Genomic DNA, 15,254 nt, shown 5'->3' with positions numbered 1-15,254 from the left:
AAAAATAAAGCAAGATGCTACAGGTAAAAAAAAAGTACTGACAATTCATATAATTATCTGTAAATAACTTTTAAATAAATTTAATTATTTTATTTTTTTCCTTAGATTATGAGATAAAAAATTGTTAGAATTAAAATATAATTCAGACATTTAAAAAAAATAAAATAAACAAAGGAAGAGAGAACGTTATGCTTGCATGTCTAAAAATCCCAAGATGTCCTCTTTAATATAAATATCAGGACTTAAAAATATGCATAAATGTTCTCAGAGAAATAACCACTAGAGAAGTTTAAAAATAAATTGCTGGGTTTCAGGAAAATAAACACCAGAGTATTTGGTGGCTAAGGATGGCATTGAGGGAGACGATTCATCATAATAAGCCATGATAACAGAACTCTTCAAGCAAAGTCAAACTATTTTTTATTTATTGAAACATACTGTGGCCATTTAGTGCTGGTGCCAGGCTTTGGCTAATCTGGAGCCGGACAGTCTTGTTGTGTCCCTGCCTAACTACATTACATATGACAATACTGTATTAATGTCCTTTCTGTGAAGTCTGACTTCGGTTTGTTGTGTCTGCAGGACTCTCCACTTAAAGCCGTTCAGATGTTGTGGGTAAATCTGATTATGGACACACTGGCTTCTTTGGCTTTGGCAACGGAACCCCCAACAGAATCGCTCCTACTGAGAAGACCTTACGGCCGGAACAAACCACTCATTTCCAGGACTATGATGAAGAACATTTTAGGTCATGCCGTTTACCAACTTACCATCACATTTACTCTTCTCTTTGCTGGTAAGAGGCTTCTGTATTCATGATGAGGTCTAGTCAAATTTGATGAATTAAGTTAAAATTAAGTTTTATGGCATTTTGAACTATAGTAAAAACTCCCTGCAGGAAGGGACTGGCTAATTGCATTTTGTGTATAGGATTGATGTGATGCATGGTTGCTTAGCAACTAGCATTTATATTTGCAATATTCAAAGCATCAGAATTTGCCTCAAGCACCCATACGTTTTACCATGAAATGTTTTACAGTATTGGACATGATATGGAAAAACCTTCTAGAGAAAAATGGATCTGAGGGTTTACATGTCATCTCTGGACATGGCTTTTCTAAAATATCCATATGCAAAATTTAAATATATATTGAGTTCTTGTAGATCTAGAAATTAAAATTTAAGACCAGTATTGCAACTATTTTTCTTTCAGAGTATTTTTTTCCATGTTAGGCTTTAATGTTAAATAAATTAAGTTTTGGGCCTCCATCCCAATTCCAAATTTCATAGTGAAAACCTGCCAGTAATAGACAGCCTATCTGTAGATCCTGGTATTATACTAGTCTTTGTTCTCTACAGTGTGATAGATCACATCATAGACTATCTAAAGCATGTCATAGTGCTTCAGGAGAGTTTTATTTTATGAACAGTAACAAATATTTATTGCTCATTCCCATCAGTGCTCCTCCTGACATACAACACTATGCATTTTGAACTTTCACATCACTTATTTACAGAAAACATTTTTCTGTCCCCAAAGGTGAGAAGTTCTTTAGCATTGATAGCGGCCGAAACACCCCTCTCCACTCCCCACCGTCTGAACACTACACCATCATCTTCAACGTCTTTGTCATGATGCAGCTCTTCAACGAAATCAATGCCCGCAAGATCCACGGAGAGAGGAATGTGTTTGAGGGAATCTACCGGAACCCCATTTTCTGCTTCGTCGTACTAGGAACATTTGCTCTGCAGGTAATTTTTTTTTTTTTTTTTTTAATTAGTTATGATTTTACTCCAATTCGTTGTTGAAATATAATCATTTACACACTGGCTGTCATTTTCAGGATATCATTTTTAAACATACATTAAATAATCAAGACATCAGTAACAGGTTAAGTTAAATATAATGAATATATAGGCTAATATAGTGCGTATATTTAGCGAAAGAGTTTCTCTAGCTGACTAACAAGCTGTGGATGCTGAATTACTTGCTTGAGGTAAATTTAATGCTACATGACATTGTTTACAAGCTGTTTTACTGATGTCTTTCCGCCTTTGAAACGCTGATTGAGCAATTACATGAAATATAATACGTTTCAGTAAGTTGTACTGTATCTTTCAACATGCCTTCAGATGTTCATTCATGTCTATTAGGAAGAGATGATCGCGTTCACTCGTGTGCTGCTGCTTAAACTGAAGCGCCTATATAGTGATCTGTCACACAACATTAAAGAGAGTCTAAAACGTCACTATAGAACTAGTAACGAAGGAACTTTGAGTCTCTTCATTGAAGCTTATTGTATTGTATATAGTAGAGTAGATTTTTTATAATGGATATATTATTATGGATAGACTGTTTAACTGTGCTTCTGTTGCTTCTGTATTATAAAAGCAAAAAAGCTACCTGAGGCAATATGTTACAACTATTTTCATCTTGACTACAGAGGTTTAAAGTAATCCAAACAACACAGCTTAAGCTCGTTGAAATCGCTTTAACTCAGTCTCTCGTTGCTTATTGCTTTACTACAGTATAGCTGGACTAATGAAGTACACCTTGTTACAGATCATCATTGTGCAGTTTGGAGGGAAGCCGTTCTCTTGCACAGCCCTCACCCTCGATCAGTGGCTCTGGTGTGTGTTCATCGGGGTTGGTGAGCTGCTCTGGGGCCAGGTAAGGCAAATTCTTACAGTATGTCATTATTTATCACTAATCAATAGTTCTGTTGATTGTTTATAGTCTAAACAACATCAGTAAAGAATAAAAATTAGAGTAAAAACTAGTATTTTAGTAAGTTAGATTAGATTTACAGGTGACGAAAGTCACGAAAGAGAGTGATCCACAAGCTTGTCAGTGGTGAAATAATGAAAACATCACTATGCACAAAGCAGAATGCACACGCGTGGGTGATGTGGAACATCTTTAGTTCTCTCTTCAATCCCACCGGAAGGGCAGGGGATGGGAGGGGGAGGTGAAGCTGTGTGTGAATTCAAACCTGTGGGAGGGAACGAGGGAGGCTGGCAGACGGCAACTTGCTGCACAATTCCAGAGAGTGGTTGCTGCCATTTCAAAGTTCAGCTCAGAAAGAAGAGGACAGAGAGGTGTGAGCTTCATCAATCCCGCAGCACATGAAAGGTCCTCTGCCTCCATTTAGCCATGCTTACAGTACATTTAAAACTCTGTATGCAGGACTGACGCATCATGTTAGGTCATCAAAAGGCAGAGGAAGTTATCAAGTGCGGATAAAGTCTTTAAAGCTGCAAGCAGTCTGCTCCTTCTGGCAGTTGCATCACATATAAGCCACTTCCTACTGGGTTTCTCAGCTGATGTTTGTGCATGCAAGCATTTGTTTGTGCGCATACACGCGTGCGGCCTCACGAACCAGATACTGGGAATTTGATACATAGAAGAGAGAATACACACTACTTCTCCATGTTTAAGTTGTCTCAGTGATGTCTTGTTTCAAACAGCTTTAACAGAGCCACCTACATGGGGGATTGCAAATAAATATCTGGATCTATTTTAGAGCTACCATAGGTGGTAGAGACTGGCATGTGTTTGTGTATGTGTGTCTGCATTGGAAAGCCTCTTTGAAACTGTAGTTTTAGAATTTAAAGAGGTTAAATTACAGTGAGACTCTTAGCAGAAACTGTCTACATTTAAGCTAAAGGGGCTGATGTCTTTTGAACATTATAACAGCATGATTTATTTTCAGTCAAAGCAGTATTCATCTGACAAAAATGATAATGATCTCAATCAGATTAACAATTAAATTTGAAGAGAGAAATTATACATTTATACTAAATACAACTAATAAAAACACCCTTGATATATATAACTGAATTGGAAACAGCTGGGATTTTTATAACCATTTAATTGAAATGAATGAATTATCCTAAAGATATTATTAACTTAAAATGAATCGACTTCAAATACACACACTATTTGATGAGCTGCAGTTGCCATCACTTGACCCTGTTTTTTTTGTTGTTGTTTTTTCTTATCCTCCTCCAGTTTGTCACTGCCGTCCCTACCCACCGCCTCAAGTTCCTGAAGGAGGCTGGTCATGGAATCCCCAAAGAGGACATCACTAATGAGGTGCTACCTGAAGGTGCTGATGAAATTGACCACGCTGAGATGGAGATGCGCAGGGGACAGATTCTGTGGTTCAGAGGACTCAACCGCATCCAGACTCAGGTAAGCTGCTCTTTGGTTCTACTTTCCTTCTCGTTCCTTCCAGCAATTGTCCCAGGAGAGAGTATTAATGGTTTAAATACAACAACAGTGACCTACACACAACTTTGCCACTGTAGATGTTGTCTAGAGAAACGTCTTTGCTCTGGCAGCTTACTGCTGAAATACGTGAGGTTTATTGGCATTTTAGATCTAACTTTGATGCAATTATTTGACGCTTATATCCTTTCTCAATGTTCAACAATTGCAATGGCACTTTGTTCTTCATTTCAAAGGGTACCACAAGTTGGAGAGAAAACAATGCAAAAAACTACAACCTACTGTTGAAAAAAATGATGAGAAAAATATAACACTGCTGGATTATTAATTATATAATATATGTTTTTGAAAAAGAAAAATATAAAAGGAATATGACTGTCTCAAATAACCCGATCATAGTCAATGTCGGGCATTGCCGTTTGAGCTGAAACTAAAGCGCTTTGCTAGCGGGTTAATAAACTCAACCAAACGCATCCTATATGAGATTAATCAAGGGCCGTATTCACAAAACATTTTATCTTACCACTAAGAGTTCTCCTAAATAGCAGAAAAAGTTCTTAGGTTGACTGGTTTACTCTTACCTATTCACAAAACTGCTGGGACCAACTTTTACTGAGGAATAGAGAGAAGTCTTAAGCCAAGAGAAAGAGTAGGGTTAACCTCGTTGCTATGGATGATGTCAACACACTTACTAACAATGCACACAGTGATTGGCTGATGGGGGATGGGTCTCTGTCTGTGATTTAATCAGAAATGTTGTAGAGCGAGGTATCATGTTGCCATATTCAAATAGAGATTTTAAAATGAAAATGTTGTCAAATAAGTGTCGCTTATTAAACAAGTATATGTTCAGCTAATTGTCAGCCTCTTACATGTCTGCATCCCGAGAGATTGCAGAGTGACAAATGATGCTTTATAAACAAAGAGAAGCACGCTAAAATGGTCTATCTAATCAGCTCGAGAGGAGACATATATATATATATATATGTACACACACAGCCGACTCACCTAGTTACCTCGACAGGTTTCTGCATTCCTCCACCACCCCAACTCCTCACTCTTGGCTGGTTCCTCCTATTCCCAGCCGGGGATACAGGGGAGCACTCTGGGTTTGGGCTCGATTCCAAGCTCGGAGCCCTCCCCTCTGACAGCACGCTAAATTCTTTTACTCTGTTCGATCATTTGTAAGTGCCACAGGTAATCTGACATTATTTTCTTTTTTATTAATTTATTCTGAAAGATTTATTTTTGGTGTTTTTGCCTTTTATTATGATAGTACATTGAGTAGACAGGAAGCAAAGTGGAAAAGAGAAAGGGGGGCTGAGATTGGGAAACGTCCATGAGCCAGAACTCGAACTCGGGGCACCCGAGCTGCCCACAAGGCTGTACATAAATTAACCTTTGGGCAATTCCGCGCAAAACTGTCACATCCATAACGCCAACTAAATACCATGGCATTGTGTTGGCGTTATGGATGTGACAGTTTTGCGTGGAATTGCCCCTTTATGTTATGTCATCGCAGATTAAAATCTAGAAATCAAAATATTTATTGCATTAATCAAGAAAAGGCTCCGCACCCAAGGCTCTATCACCTATTGCTTCAATGGTGTGCAGTGTCTTTGGGCGGATTACTGAGGCAGATTGCTTGCAACAGCCATTTTAGGATTGTTTGTGATTTGGTCTTAGTGACTTAAAGGTGACATATCATGAAAATATGACTTTCCATGTTTCAGTGCTATAATTGGGTCCCCGGTACATCTACCAACCCAGAAAATGTGAAAAGTGACAACCCAGTAACTTCATTTTGGTGAGCCTTTCTCTGCAAGCTAGGCTTGCTATGATAGTCGGTGTTGACGGTGTTACCGGTGTTCAGAAGCAACATCACTTGGCCACCGCTGGCTGTTTTAAAATTATTTTGAATAAAATTCTTTAGTTCAGTTAGAGAAAACACCCTACAATTAAAAACTGAACTGTGTCTACTTAATAAATCGTGAGCTAAACAAGAGTCGCAGCACAGATAAGCAGCAGTCGTCAGATTTAATTTATCATGAGAGTGAGGAGCTGACTGACAAGATGAAAGCAGAGTATTTGGTGTTAAAGCGGAATGTAAAAGCGCCTATATAAGCGAATTTGTCATTGTACGGTTTTGTTGATGTATTTTTCAAGAATAATAGGCTAATGAATTCACCATTCAAGCAGTCCACCCCTAAATTGACGCTAATTTGAAAGTGAAACTAAAATGCACATGCCGCACGTGTCCACGGGTGTTGAGCAAGTAGAACAGAGCAGAGCTCAGAACAGAACAGGACATGCACATTTTACTATATTTTACTAAAAGCCCCCGCCGGTGATACCGGGGGCAGGGAGCAGTAGCTCATTTGCATTTAAAGGGACACACACAAAAACTGAGCGTTTTTGCTCACACCCAAAAAGGCAAATTTAACAAGCTATAATAAATGATCTGGGGGGTATTTTGAGCTGAAATTTCAGACACATTCTGAGGATAATATAGATTTATATTACATCTTGTGAAAAGGGGCATAATATGTCACCTTTAAGAGTCTTCTTGACCAGTGGTTCTCAATCCTGGTCCTGGGGACCCACAGCTCTGCACATTTTATATGTCTCCTTTATCTGACACACCCTGTTCAGTTCAGAGCTCTTTCCTGACGAGATGATGATCTGAATCAGGTGTGTTAAATGAGGGAGACATACAAACTGTGCAGAGCTGTGGGTCCCCAGGACCAGGATTGAGAACCACTGTTCTTGACTACCCCTAACTTTTCACAGATTTAGGAACTGGTTTTAGCATTAAACTGCTTTGTGAAATACTCTTAGAGCAAAAATGTAGGAGTCCTAAAATTAGGACAGACACGTCCATTATTTGTATGAGTTTTTCCTAAATCAGTAAGTTATGAGCTACTTTTAGCCTTAAGATATTTTGTGAATACGGTCCCAGATATAAGCAACATAAAAGTAACATTACAACTTACAAAAGGACACGAATGCGCACATGAACTTGTCCATGCTTGTCTGAATGTATAACCCCCGATGTGAATACGCTCTGAAACACAGGCAACTAAAGCAAAAAGAAGTGATGACATTCTATTACAACAGTGTTCCCATAATAATGTTATGTATATGGCAAATTAGTGCTGCACATCTTGCACTTAACTGTATTTTCATGATCAAAGTGATTTCAGGCAGCACTGTGCATTTTTAAATCCATAGTTTTCACTTTATTTTGCTGGTCTGGACATCATGCTGTTCCTAAAGCTAACCGGTCAGACCTCAGGTACCGCCCAAAATGCCACAATAACCAATCAGATAAAAAAAATTGTCATGGCAATCATTGCTTTCATGATTGATTGTTGCACGTCCGATTACTTGTGCACATTCCTAGCAAAACATTTGAAATACATTATTTGTTTAGCTAAATTAAAAAATATGTATCAGGGTTTGATCTATTTTGCCCAGTTTCATAATCAGAATTTGCTGATCTGAATAAATTGGATCAGATCAAAACAGCATGTATGTTGCTCAGAATGGCATTATTAGTGAACATTCTGGACAGCCAGTGGCTGTTTTTATGTAGACATCACCCTAGTGGCCTTCAAGCTTCTTCATGGGTTAATTTGTGGAAAAGCAAGTCTCTTAAGACTGAGCAGGGACTTGTGAGCTGCTTTGGTGGCCCGGGTTGAAAAGCAGCATGTGCCCTGGAGATGACACTCTTAAAAGGCCAGTGGAGCCAATGTTTCTCTGACTATGCACAACCTGCCTGGAGATATCAGGGGACTGTGCTCACAGGGACTTGGATACAAATCCTTTTCACTCTGTCTCTGGAAATGCAACATTCGCTCGCTTTCATCTGAAGATGTGCAAGTAAACGACTGGGACTGACTTTTTTATGGAGGCCGTGTGGGAGGATCTCCTTTCACTTACCATTGCCTTCATACATTACAGTGTTGCTGCTTACAAACAATGAGTGGATTCAGTGAGAGGGTTCACAGATGTATTTATCTGGATCCTCCAGGAGTGTCTGTGTGTTGGTGGGCGATCATTCTGAGAGGGTGTTCTATTAAGAATATTCTATATAAAACAATATGGTAAACCACCCACTTAAGATTGTCAATGTATTCCACGGGCAATGATTTATCCCTCTAGATTTGCTTCCCTTCACTCCTAGCTTTGTTTTTGTTTTGTATCGTTAAGAGATGTGTAATCTGCCTTTCAGCAATGTGCCAGGTCATGGGGAAATCATGTTGCGATGCGGGACCATCTCAAACCCTTTTTTATTCTTTTTTATTCCTTCTCCATTTTTTGTAACAGCTCTCATTATGTTGTTTGGGTTTAGGAATAAATATATTTAAGTAGTAGATCAATATATAAATGTGTTAGAGAAATAAGATTTGAAGTGAATGTGAAAATTAACAGCCTACAGAGTAGTGTTAAAACCGTTTTGTTATTCCTATATGTAATCACGCCTCTAATTCAATTCTTGCAAAAATAATTTTAAAGGTATCAGTTTAATATATTATGTGTGTGTGTGTGTGTGTGTGTGTGTGTGTGTGTGTGTGTGTGTGTGTGTGTGTGTGTGTGTGTGTGTGTGTGTGTGTGTGTGTGTGTGTGTGTGTGTGTGTGTGTGTGTGTGCGTGTCTATCTATATATATAGTTTATATGTGTGTATACATGTGATTTTTGTTTTACACTGCTAAAATAAAAAAAAATCGATATTATCTGTAAAATTATTTAAACATCCTTAAAACAAGAATACATTTTCACAGATCGGTTAATTGATCAATTTAGAAAGTTTTATACTAAAAACAAGAGAAAAAAAAACCTATTTGCCATTGGCATAAACTATTTATATGTTCTTTATTTAAAATAATGTATGCCATTGGCAAATGTTTTTTTTTTTTTTTAAGCAATTACTAAGATCTATCAAACATTTGATTCTTGGTTTAAAGATGATATATATGCATTCTATGTATAAAATCCTATACTGTTTTGGTCAAGTAAAATCAATTATCTGTTTTTAGATATTTTTTACTAGATAAGACAAACTTAAGATTTTTTTTAAATCTAATTTTTTTATTTTATTTTTCATTTTTACATTTTTCTAATATAACCACCTTTTATATTGTTCCCATATTAACATGAATGTTTCAACAGTTTTAAATAGGGTTGGGTATCTTTTAAATTTTAGTGATTCCGATTATGCTTATCAAATCCGGTTCTTATCGGTTCTTGTTTCCGATTCCAATATTTTTTGGAGAGAAAAATAAAAGGGCAAATACTTGAAGAATAAATGCTTCTACCTTTTATTCTTGCCAATTTTAAGCAATAACCAATAAAATGGCTCAAGTGAAAGGAGTCTCTTCAAATAAAGATTGTGTTGATTACATTACTCCAGTAAGTGGCAACAATCGACTGTTAATTTATTTTATTTTTTTCATTGAATCATTTATTCAAGAAGACTCGAAAGATTTGTTAAAAAACGGTCAATCATCCATTAATTAAACGGGTATTTATGAATGAGACACTGAATTAATTAGTTTTAAAAGTGTATGAATTAATGATTCAAATGATTTTTTTATTTTTTATTTTAATAGACTGAAACATATTATTCTGTTTGTAGTTGTCTTATGTAATCGTGATCTACATTTTAAACAAAACAAAAACGATTCTCAGTTTAAAAAAAATAGATTCTCAGTTTATCCTGAATTATGCATCTCTTAATTGGAGTTGAATGTTGGCTCATCTGTATGTTTTGCTCATCTGTATGTTTTGTATTTGTTGAATGTGACGTACAGTAATGAAATCCGATCATTGTGGGAGCCAGGTCCTGGCAGATCAATACAGCTGTATTCACTGGCATCGCGCGATAATGACTGAGAAAGGGGCCATTCACATATCACGTCTAAAAATGCGTGGAAAACCGCGTTCTCATTCTTTCCACAAGCGCTTGCGCTCCCGTGGCATCTGTTGTTGCTATGCAACCATCAGCAAAGGATAAATTGATTTCTAGACCTTGCATTAGCTTTACTACTAGATATATTTATGGAGATGAGATATGAATGATATGATCAGTTGTTTGGCCGAGCTTTCGATGTTGTTGCGGAAAGGTCGGTTGTTTTTTTGTCATATGACCTGCGGCTTGCCTCACGCCACATTTGAAATAACGAATTTGCACATGCAAAAAAACGCGTTATGTGAATGGCCCCAAAGTCAGGAATCGATAAGCGGAATCAAAATGTGTGTGTCTTATCGGTTTTTGGAAATTTGTTACCGGTTCTAATATGGAACCAATTCTCGATACCCAACCCTAGTCTTAAATTGTGTACTTTTGATGTCATTGTATGTTGTGTCTAATCTTATTTTGTCTTCTGGGCAAGTCAGTTGGACAGTAATGTGTGAAGGGGAGGAATAGTTTTAATGTGTGTGTGCCCTGGATACGTCCAGACCCCCTGTGGTTCCAGATCACCATCTCTGCTAAATCTACCAAGCTTCCCTCCAAGCTTAGATGAAAAAGAGGCCAAACAGTCTTCTCGTCCTTCTTCTTTCCTCCTCCCACCCTTCACTCTTATTCCTGATTAGGAGCCAGTGAACTGACCGCAAAAACACTACTCTACTAATTAGCTCCTTATCTCTCCCCCTCCATTCCCACCATCCCACTTTCAAAATCCTCATGGATTTCTATTTTATATCTGTCATGCATGGTTAGTGGTACTCAAAGAAAGAAATAATTGGCACAAGTACGATTCAGACTCATCAGTACTTTATAGAACTAGCTTCCTTTGTGCTCCCTTTCCTTTCTCCTGAAAAAAGTAGCTCCTTACATAAAACTTTCCGTTTTATCTTCCTGTGCCAGCTCTTCTCCTGGCAGACTGACTTGGTACTAACTGAACTTTTTATTTGTGGGGTTGAGGGGAAGTTCTCTTTTTTCCCTTTCAAATAACAAATGTATCTGCTCTAACCACTCCTTTTGGCCCTTGGTCTTTGTTTTACTCCCTTTCCCTTTCTTCCTCTTTCCCCCCCTCGTCCTCTCCCTGTTCTTTGCAGATGGATGTGGTTTATACATTCCAGACAGGCCAAACGGCGGTGCCTGGGGCCCTGCGTCGCCAGCCCTCCGTGGTCAGCCAGCAAAACGACGCAAAAACTGTTTCTAGCCCCACCCATGTAGGGATTTCCTCTTCCTCCCTGTCTGCCAACTCTGCTGCAGCTGCTGGGCCGCCCACCCCTGCTTCCTCTTCTACTACAGGCAGTGAGTGCCACATAACACAAACTAGCACTGCCATTGCATGATGGCCATTCTGATCTGCCTGTTAACCTCCAGTAAACCAATAACCATCCTTTTTAGACCACTCTTCCTCTCTTAAATTTTTTTCCCAATCTGTCCTTCACAATCTCCCAACTAAAGCTCCTCCTCTCTTTCTCATTCACTTTGCATATTTTTACAACTCCTGAACCAGTGCATCATGTGTGATTTGAATATGGAAGGCCTTGCTGTTGTCTGCATGCGAGTTACCAGTGCCAGGATTTTTTTAGGGTGGCCTAACATCTAATGTAATTATTTAGTTCCCTTTATTAGGAGAAATAGTTTTATTTGTACATATATATAAGAGGTAATGGCTATACTGTTTTTTTTTTATCCTCTTAATTTTTTTTCCTTTTGCTATTTTCGGGTCAAACAAACATGCTTAATAAATGTCCAGCCGAGAGTCCATTTTTATATATATATTTTTTTTGTCTCAAGATTTTTATATATTTTTTTATTTATTCTATATATTATATATAAGAGTTATGATCATCAGCAATGTTGTGCATCAGAACATTTTGACGGATGCTATTTTTGGTGCATTTCACTGTGTAATCCCATCGACAGTGATATCTAATTGGCCAAAATCAAGTAAATATGATGAGTAAATATCCACACAATGGGCCACATTCATGAAATACAAACAGGATTAATGTCTGTGTCCATTTTTCATAAAAACCTGTTCTTAAATAAACTTTGAACTTCATTGCAACAACTTTTGCAAGAACGGTTTTACAAACAATTTGCACAAATTCATTTTATTAATTATATATATTATTACATTACAAATTACATTATATTATTATGCCCTATGATTTTATTCATTGGAATTTTTTTTGCCCTTGAAGTGTTCTATGGTAAGAGGATGCCACACATAGGATTGTTTTAAATGAAAGTGAGCAACTGAATCCCTTCATGAAGGACCCTCTCTACACTTAAATTTTGTATTGTTAAAAGGATAGTTCACCCAAAAATGAAAATTCTATCTTTAATTACCCTCGTGTTGTTCCAAACCCGTACAACTTGAATTTATCTTCAGAGCACAAATGTAGATCTTTTTGATGAAAATCTGAGAGCTTTCTGTCCCTCTGTTGACAGCTACGCAACTACCACTTTGACGCCTCAAAAGTTCATAAAGAGATCGTAAAACTAATCCATATGACTTGAGCGGTTTAGTCAAATTTTTCCAAAGATACACAATCACTTTATATGATGAACAGATTAAATTTAGGCTTTTAATCACATTTAAACATTGGTCAAACACGTGGCGTGGTTTCTCATTTATGGGTTATACATCATTCAAAACCATAAAGTGTCTAATATTATTTGTGTCCATGTACAATCAAAACAAATAGCCTGTGTTTTCTGCCGTCTCGGCTTCCGTGAACTTTTTTCTGGAGCGCGTCACAAAACTATATATCTATAGAAACATTTAAGTGTCTACTTTTAAATGATCTAATTCAAGACAAAAACAAATATATAAACAAATATGTTATGTAATCTGTATGAAAAGAGAGATGTCCATTCGTTCTCGTTTTAGCTCATTACTGCTAATGTGAAAACGTCTACAGATAGCACGCGCTATTAATACGGTAATGATCAGAGGTAGGGCCGCAACGACGCGTCGACGTCATCGATTACAACGACTATGAAAATACGTCGACACGCATGAAATGCATCGACGCGTCACATTAATTATTTACGTTTAAATATCGAGTAATGGCGGCTTCTGCTTCATGGTGAAAATGACAGACCACGGTCATCCAAAGTATGGGAATACTTTAAACTACGGTTTTTAAAAGTTGTGTATTCACATGTAGACTGGAGACCTGCACTCCTGCGGGACTCAACGCAACAGAGTGCGGCGCGGAAATATGGATCTGATGGCCGAGTGCGGGCGGTAATGCACCCGTGTGTGTGTGTGCTGGTTGCGGGAGAATAAAACGATTCGCGAGACTCCCGCAAAATAGAATTATCTATAAATTGAACATCTATAAACAAATAAATTGTCATTCATCTGTTGCACAAAAGCAACAATAAAAAACAAAATAGAAACGATTTACAGGCCAGAGTCTCTATCTATTTATAACCTGTTTGCAGCGTTGAACAATGTAGCCAATCACAGACAGATGTGTTGATTTCTTGAACGCAAATCAGATGCATTTATAGAATCCCCTCACCACTCAAAATTGACTTTTTGTTTAGTGCTGAATTCTGCACACTGGCAAATCATCTGATTATAGCAAACAAAGTGTAGATATTATGAAAGATTAATTGTGCAGCCAGTTTCATTTATAATAACAGAGATTTGTGAGATTGCGATGAACTGAGATGTCAGCTTTTTAGAAATTATTAAGGGAGAAATCCGTCCTGTGCAGGTCTCTAATGTAGACTTTAGAAACAAACGACTAACGTTATATTTACATTAACAGTAGCCTAGGCTGCAATCCAGTGTATGTGAACCTTTTTGCAGATAAACACAAGTGCATTTTCGGACAAGTTAATTGAGTAGCCTAAATCATACTCCCACTAAAGTAATTAATAACAGACTATATTAAACACGTTTCCTAAATAGGCCTGTGACTGTATCTTACATTTTATGAAACTGTACCATTAGTTAAAAATAAAGCTTAAAATGCTCCCTGTTCGCATATTTCATAATAAAATGACAATTACCCTTTCTGAAATATTTTTTTTTTGTCATCATTCATAGATTTCATGTTAAAATAATATACAGATGCACTACCCTCTTCAGCTGATATATTGTTGTACTTATTTATTGTTGTACTTATTTATTGTAAAGTTTGCCAATGGATAAATCAACTAATCCCAAAAATAATCATTAGATTAATCGGAAAAATAATCGTTAGATTAGTCGACTAATCGAAGAAATAATCGATAGATTAATCGACAACAAATATAATCGTTAGATGCAGCCCTAATCAGAGGCGATCCATGTAAAGTCAAAGCCCACATCAACTCGATAAAACGCATCACGTTTCATCAGATTCATTTGACTTCACATCGTTTTGAGATGCGGTGAGGACTAATCCTCGAAGAATTTACCTCAGAAGAAAAGCGTGACTGGTGACTTTCATTTTGTGGAGCTACTTGATCCAGCTGAGGATATAATTTCTGACAAGTAAGTTACTTATTGTTACTCCTCTCATTATAAAATGTGCTATTTTTTACATAAAAGACTTTATTTACTAGTTTAGCTTTTCCCAAACCTTATTGCTATGCTGAAATTAGTGAAATTGAATGAAATATGTTGAAATAAAATGTATTTGATATAAGCAATGTATTAAACTAGGATGAAAATGTATAGTAATATAAGGTAAATTGAAGATTTTATTGGACTATTTTGGATACTTTATGAAGTGTTTACTGTAAAATACTGCCTCATCACTGAAGCTTTTGTTCGTGAATTTCTGATTCAATGTAGATGTTTTGAATGTACTAAACAAAAAGTTTCCATGATATAATATACAAATCGTGTAGTATGTACTCCATTTTTTTTTTTTTTTTTTTTTTTTTTTTTAATACAGATGAGAATGACTGACCAGATAGCAGCCTGCATGTGAACTTGGACCACAAACTCTCATATGACTCTCTTCAAATGTTTGTTTTTCCCCCTGAGAGTGTTGTCTCAGTTTTGTGCACAAAAATGCTTAGGCTGCCAGGGCAAATGCTAAAGGTCACTGA

General features: G+C 37.1%; 1 protein-coding gene across 6 annotated transcripts in view; it reads left to right on the top strand.

Moving 5' to 3' along the window:
* atp2b4 (ATPase plasma membrane Ca2+ transporting 4) overlaps positions 1-15,254 on the top strand; it is a 145,421-nt gene that overhangs the window by 126,175 nt on the left and 3,992 nt on the right. For 4 of the 6 annotated variants that reach the window (XM_081358449.1, XM_081358450.1, XM_081358452.1 and 1 more), the window contains 4 exons: positions 583-796; positions 1,541-1,752; positions 2,564-2,671; positions 4,013-4,195. In XM_081358449.1, the coding sequence (XP_081214575.1) occupies positions 583-796; positions 1,541-1,752; positions 2,564-2,671; positions 4,013-4,195 (717 nt within the window). Of the gene's footprint in view, positions 1-582; positions 797-1,540; positions 1,753-2,563; positions 2,672-4,012; positions 4,196-11,293; positions 11,496-15,254 lie in introns of all 6 variants that reach the window. The other 2 variants (XM_081358454.1, XM_081358453.1) reach the window with 2 other exon arrangements.

This window comes from Scardinius erythrophthalmus (assembly GCF_964197995.2).
Source record: "Scardinius erythrophthalmus genome assembly, chromosome: 25".
Lineage (NCBI taxonomy): Eukaryota > Metazoa > Chordata > Actinopteri > Cypriniformes > Leuciscidae > Scardinius > Scardinius erythrophthalmus.
The sequence above is the reverse complement of the archived record's forward strand: the minus strand, read 5'-3'. Positions and strand labels throughout refer to the sequence as shown.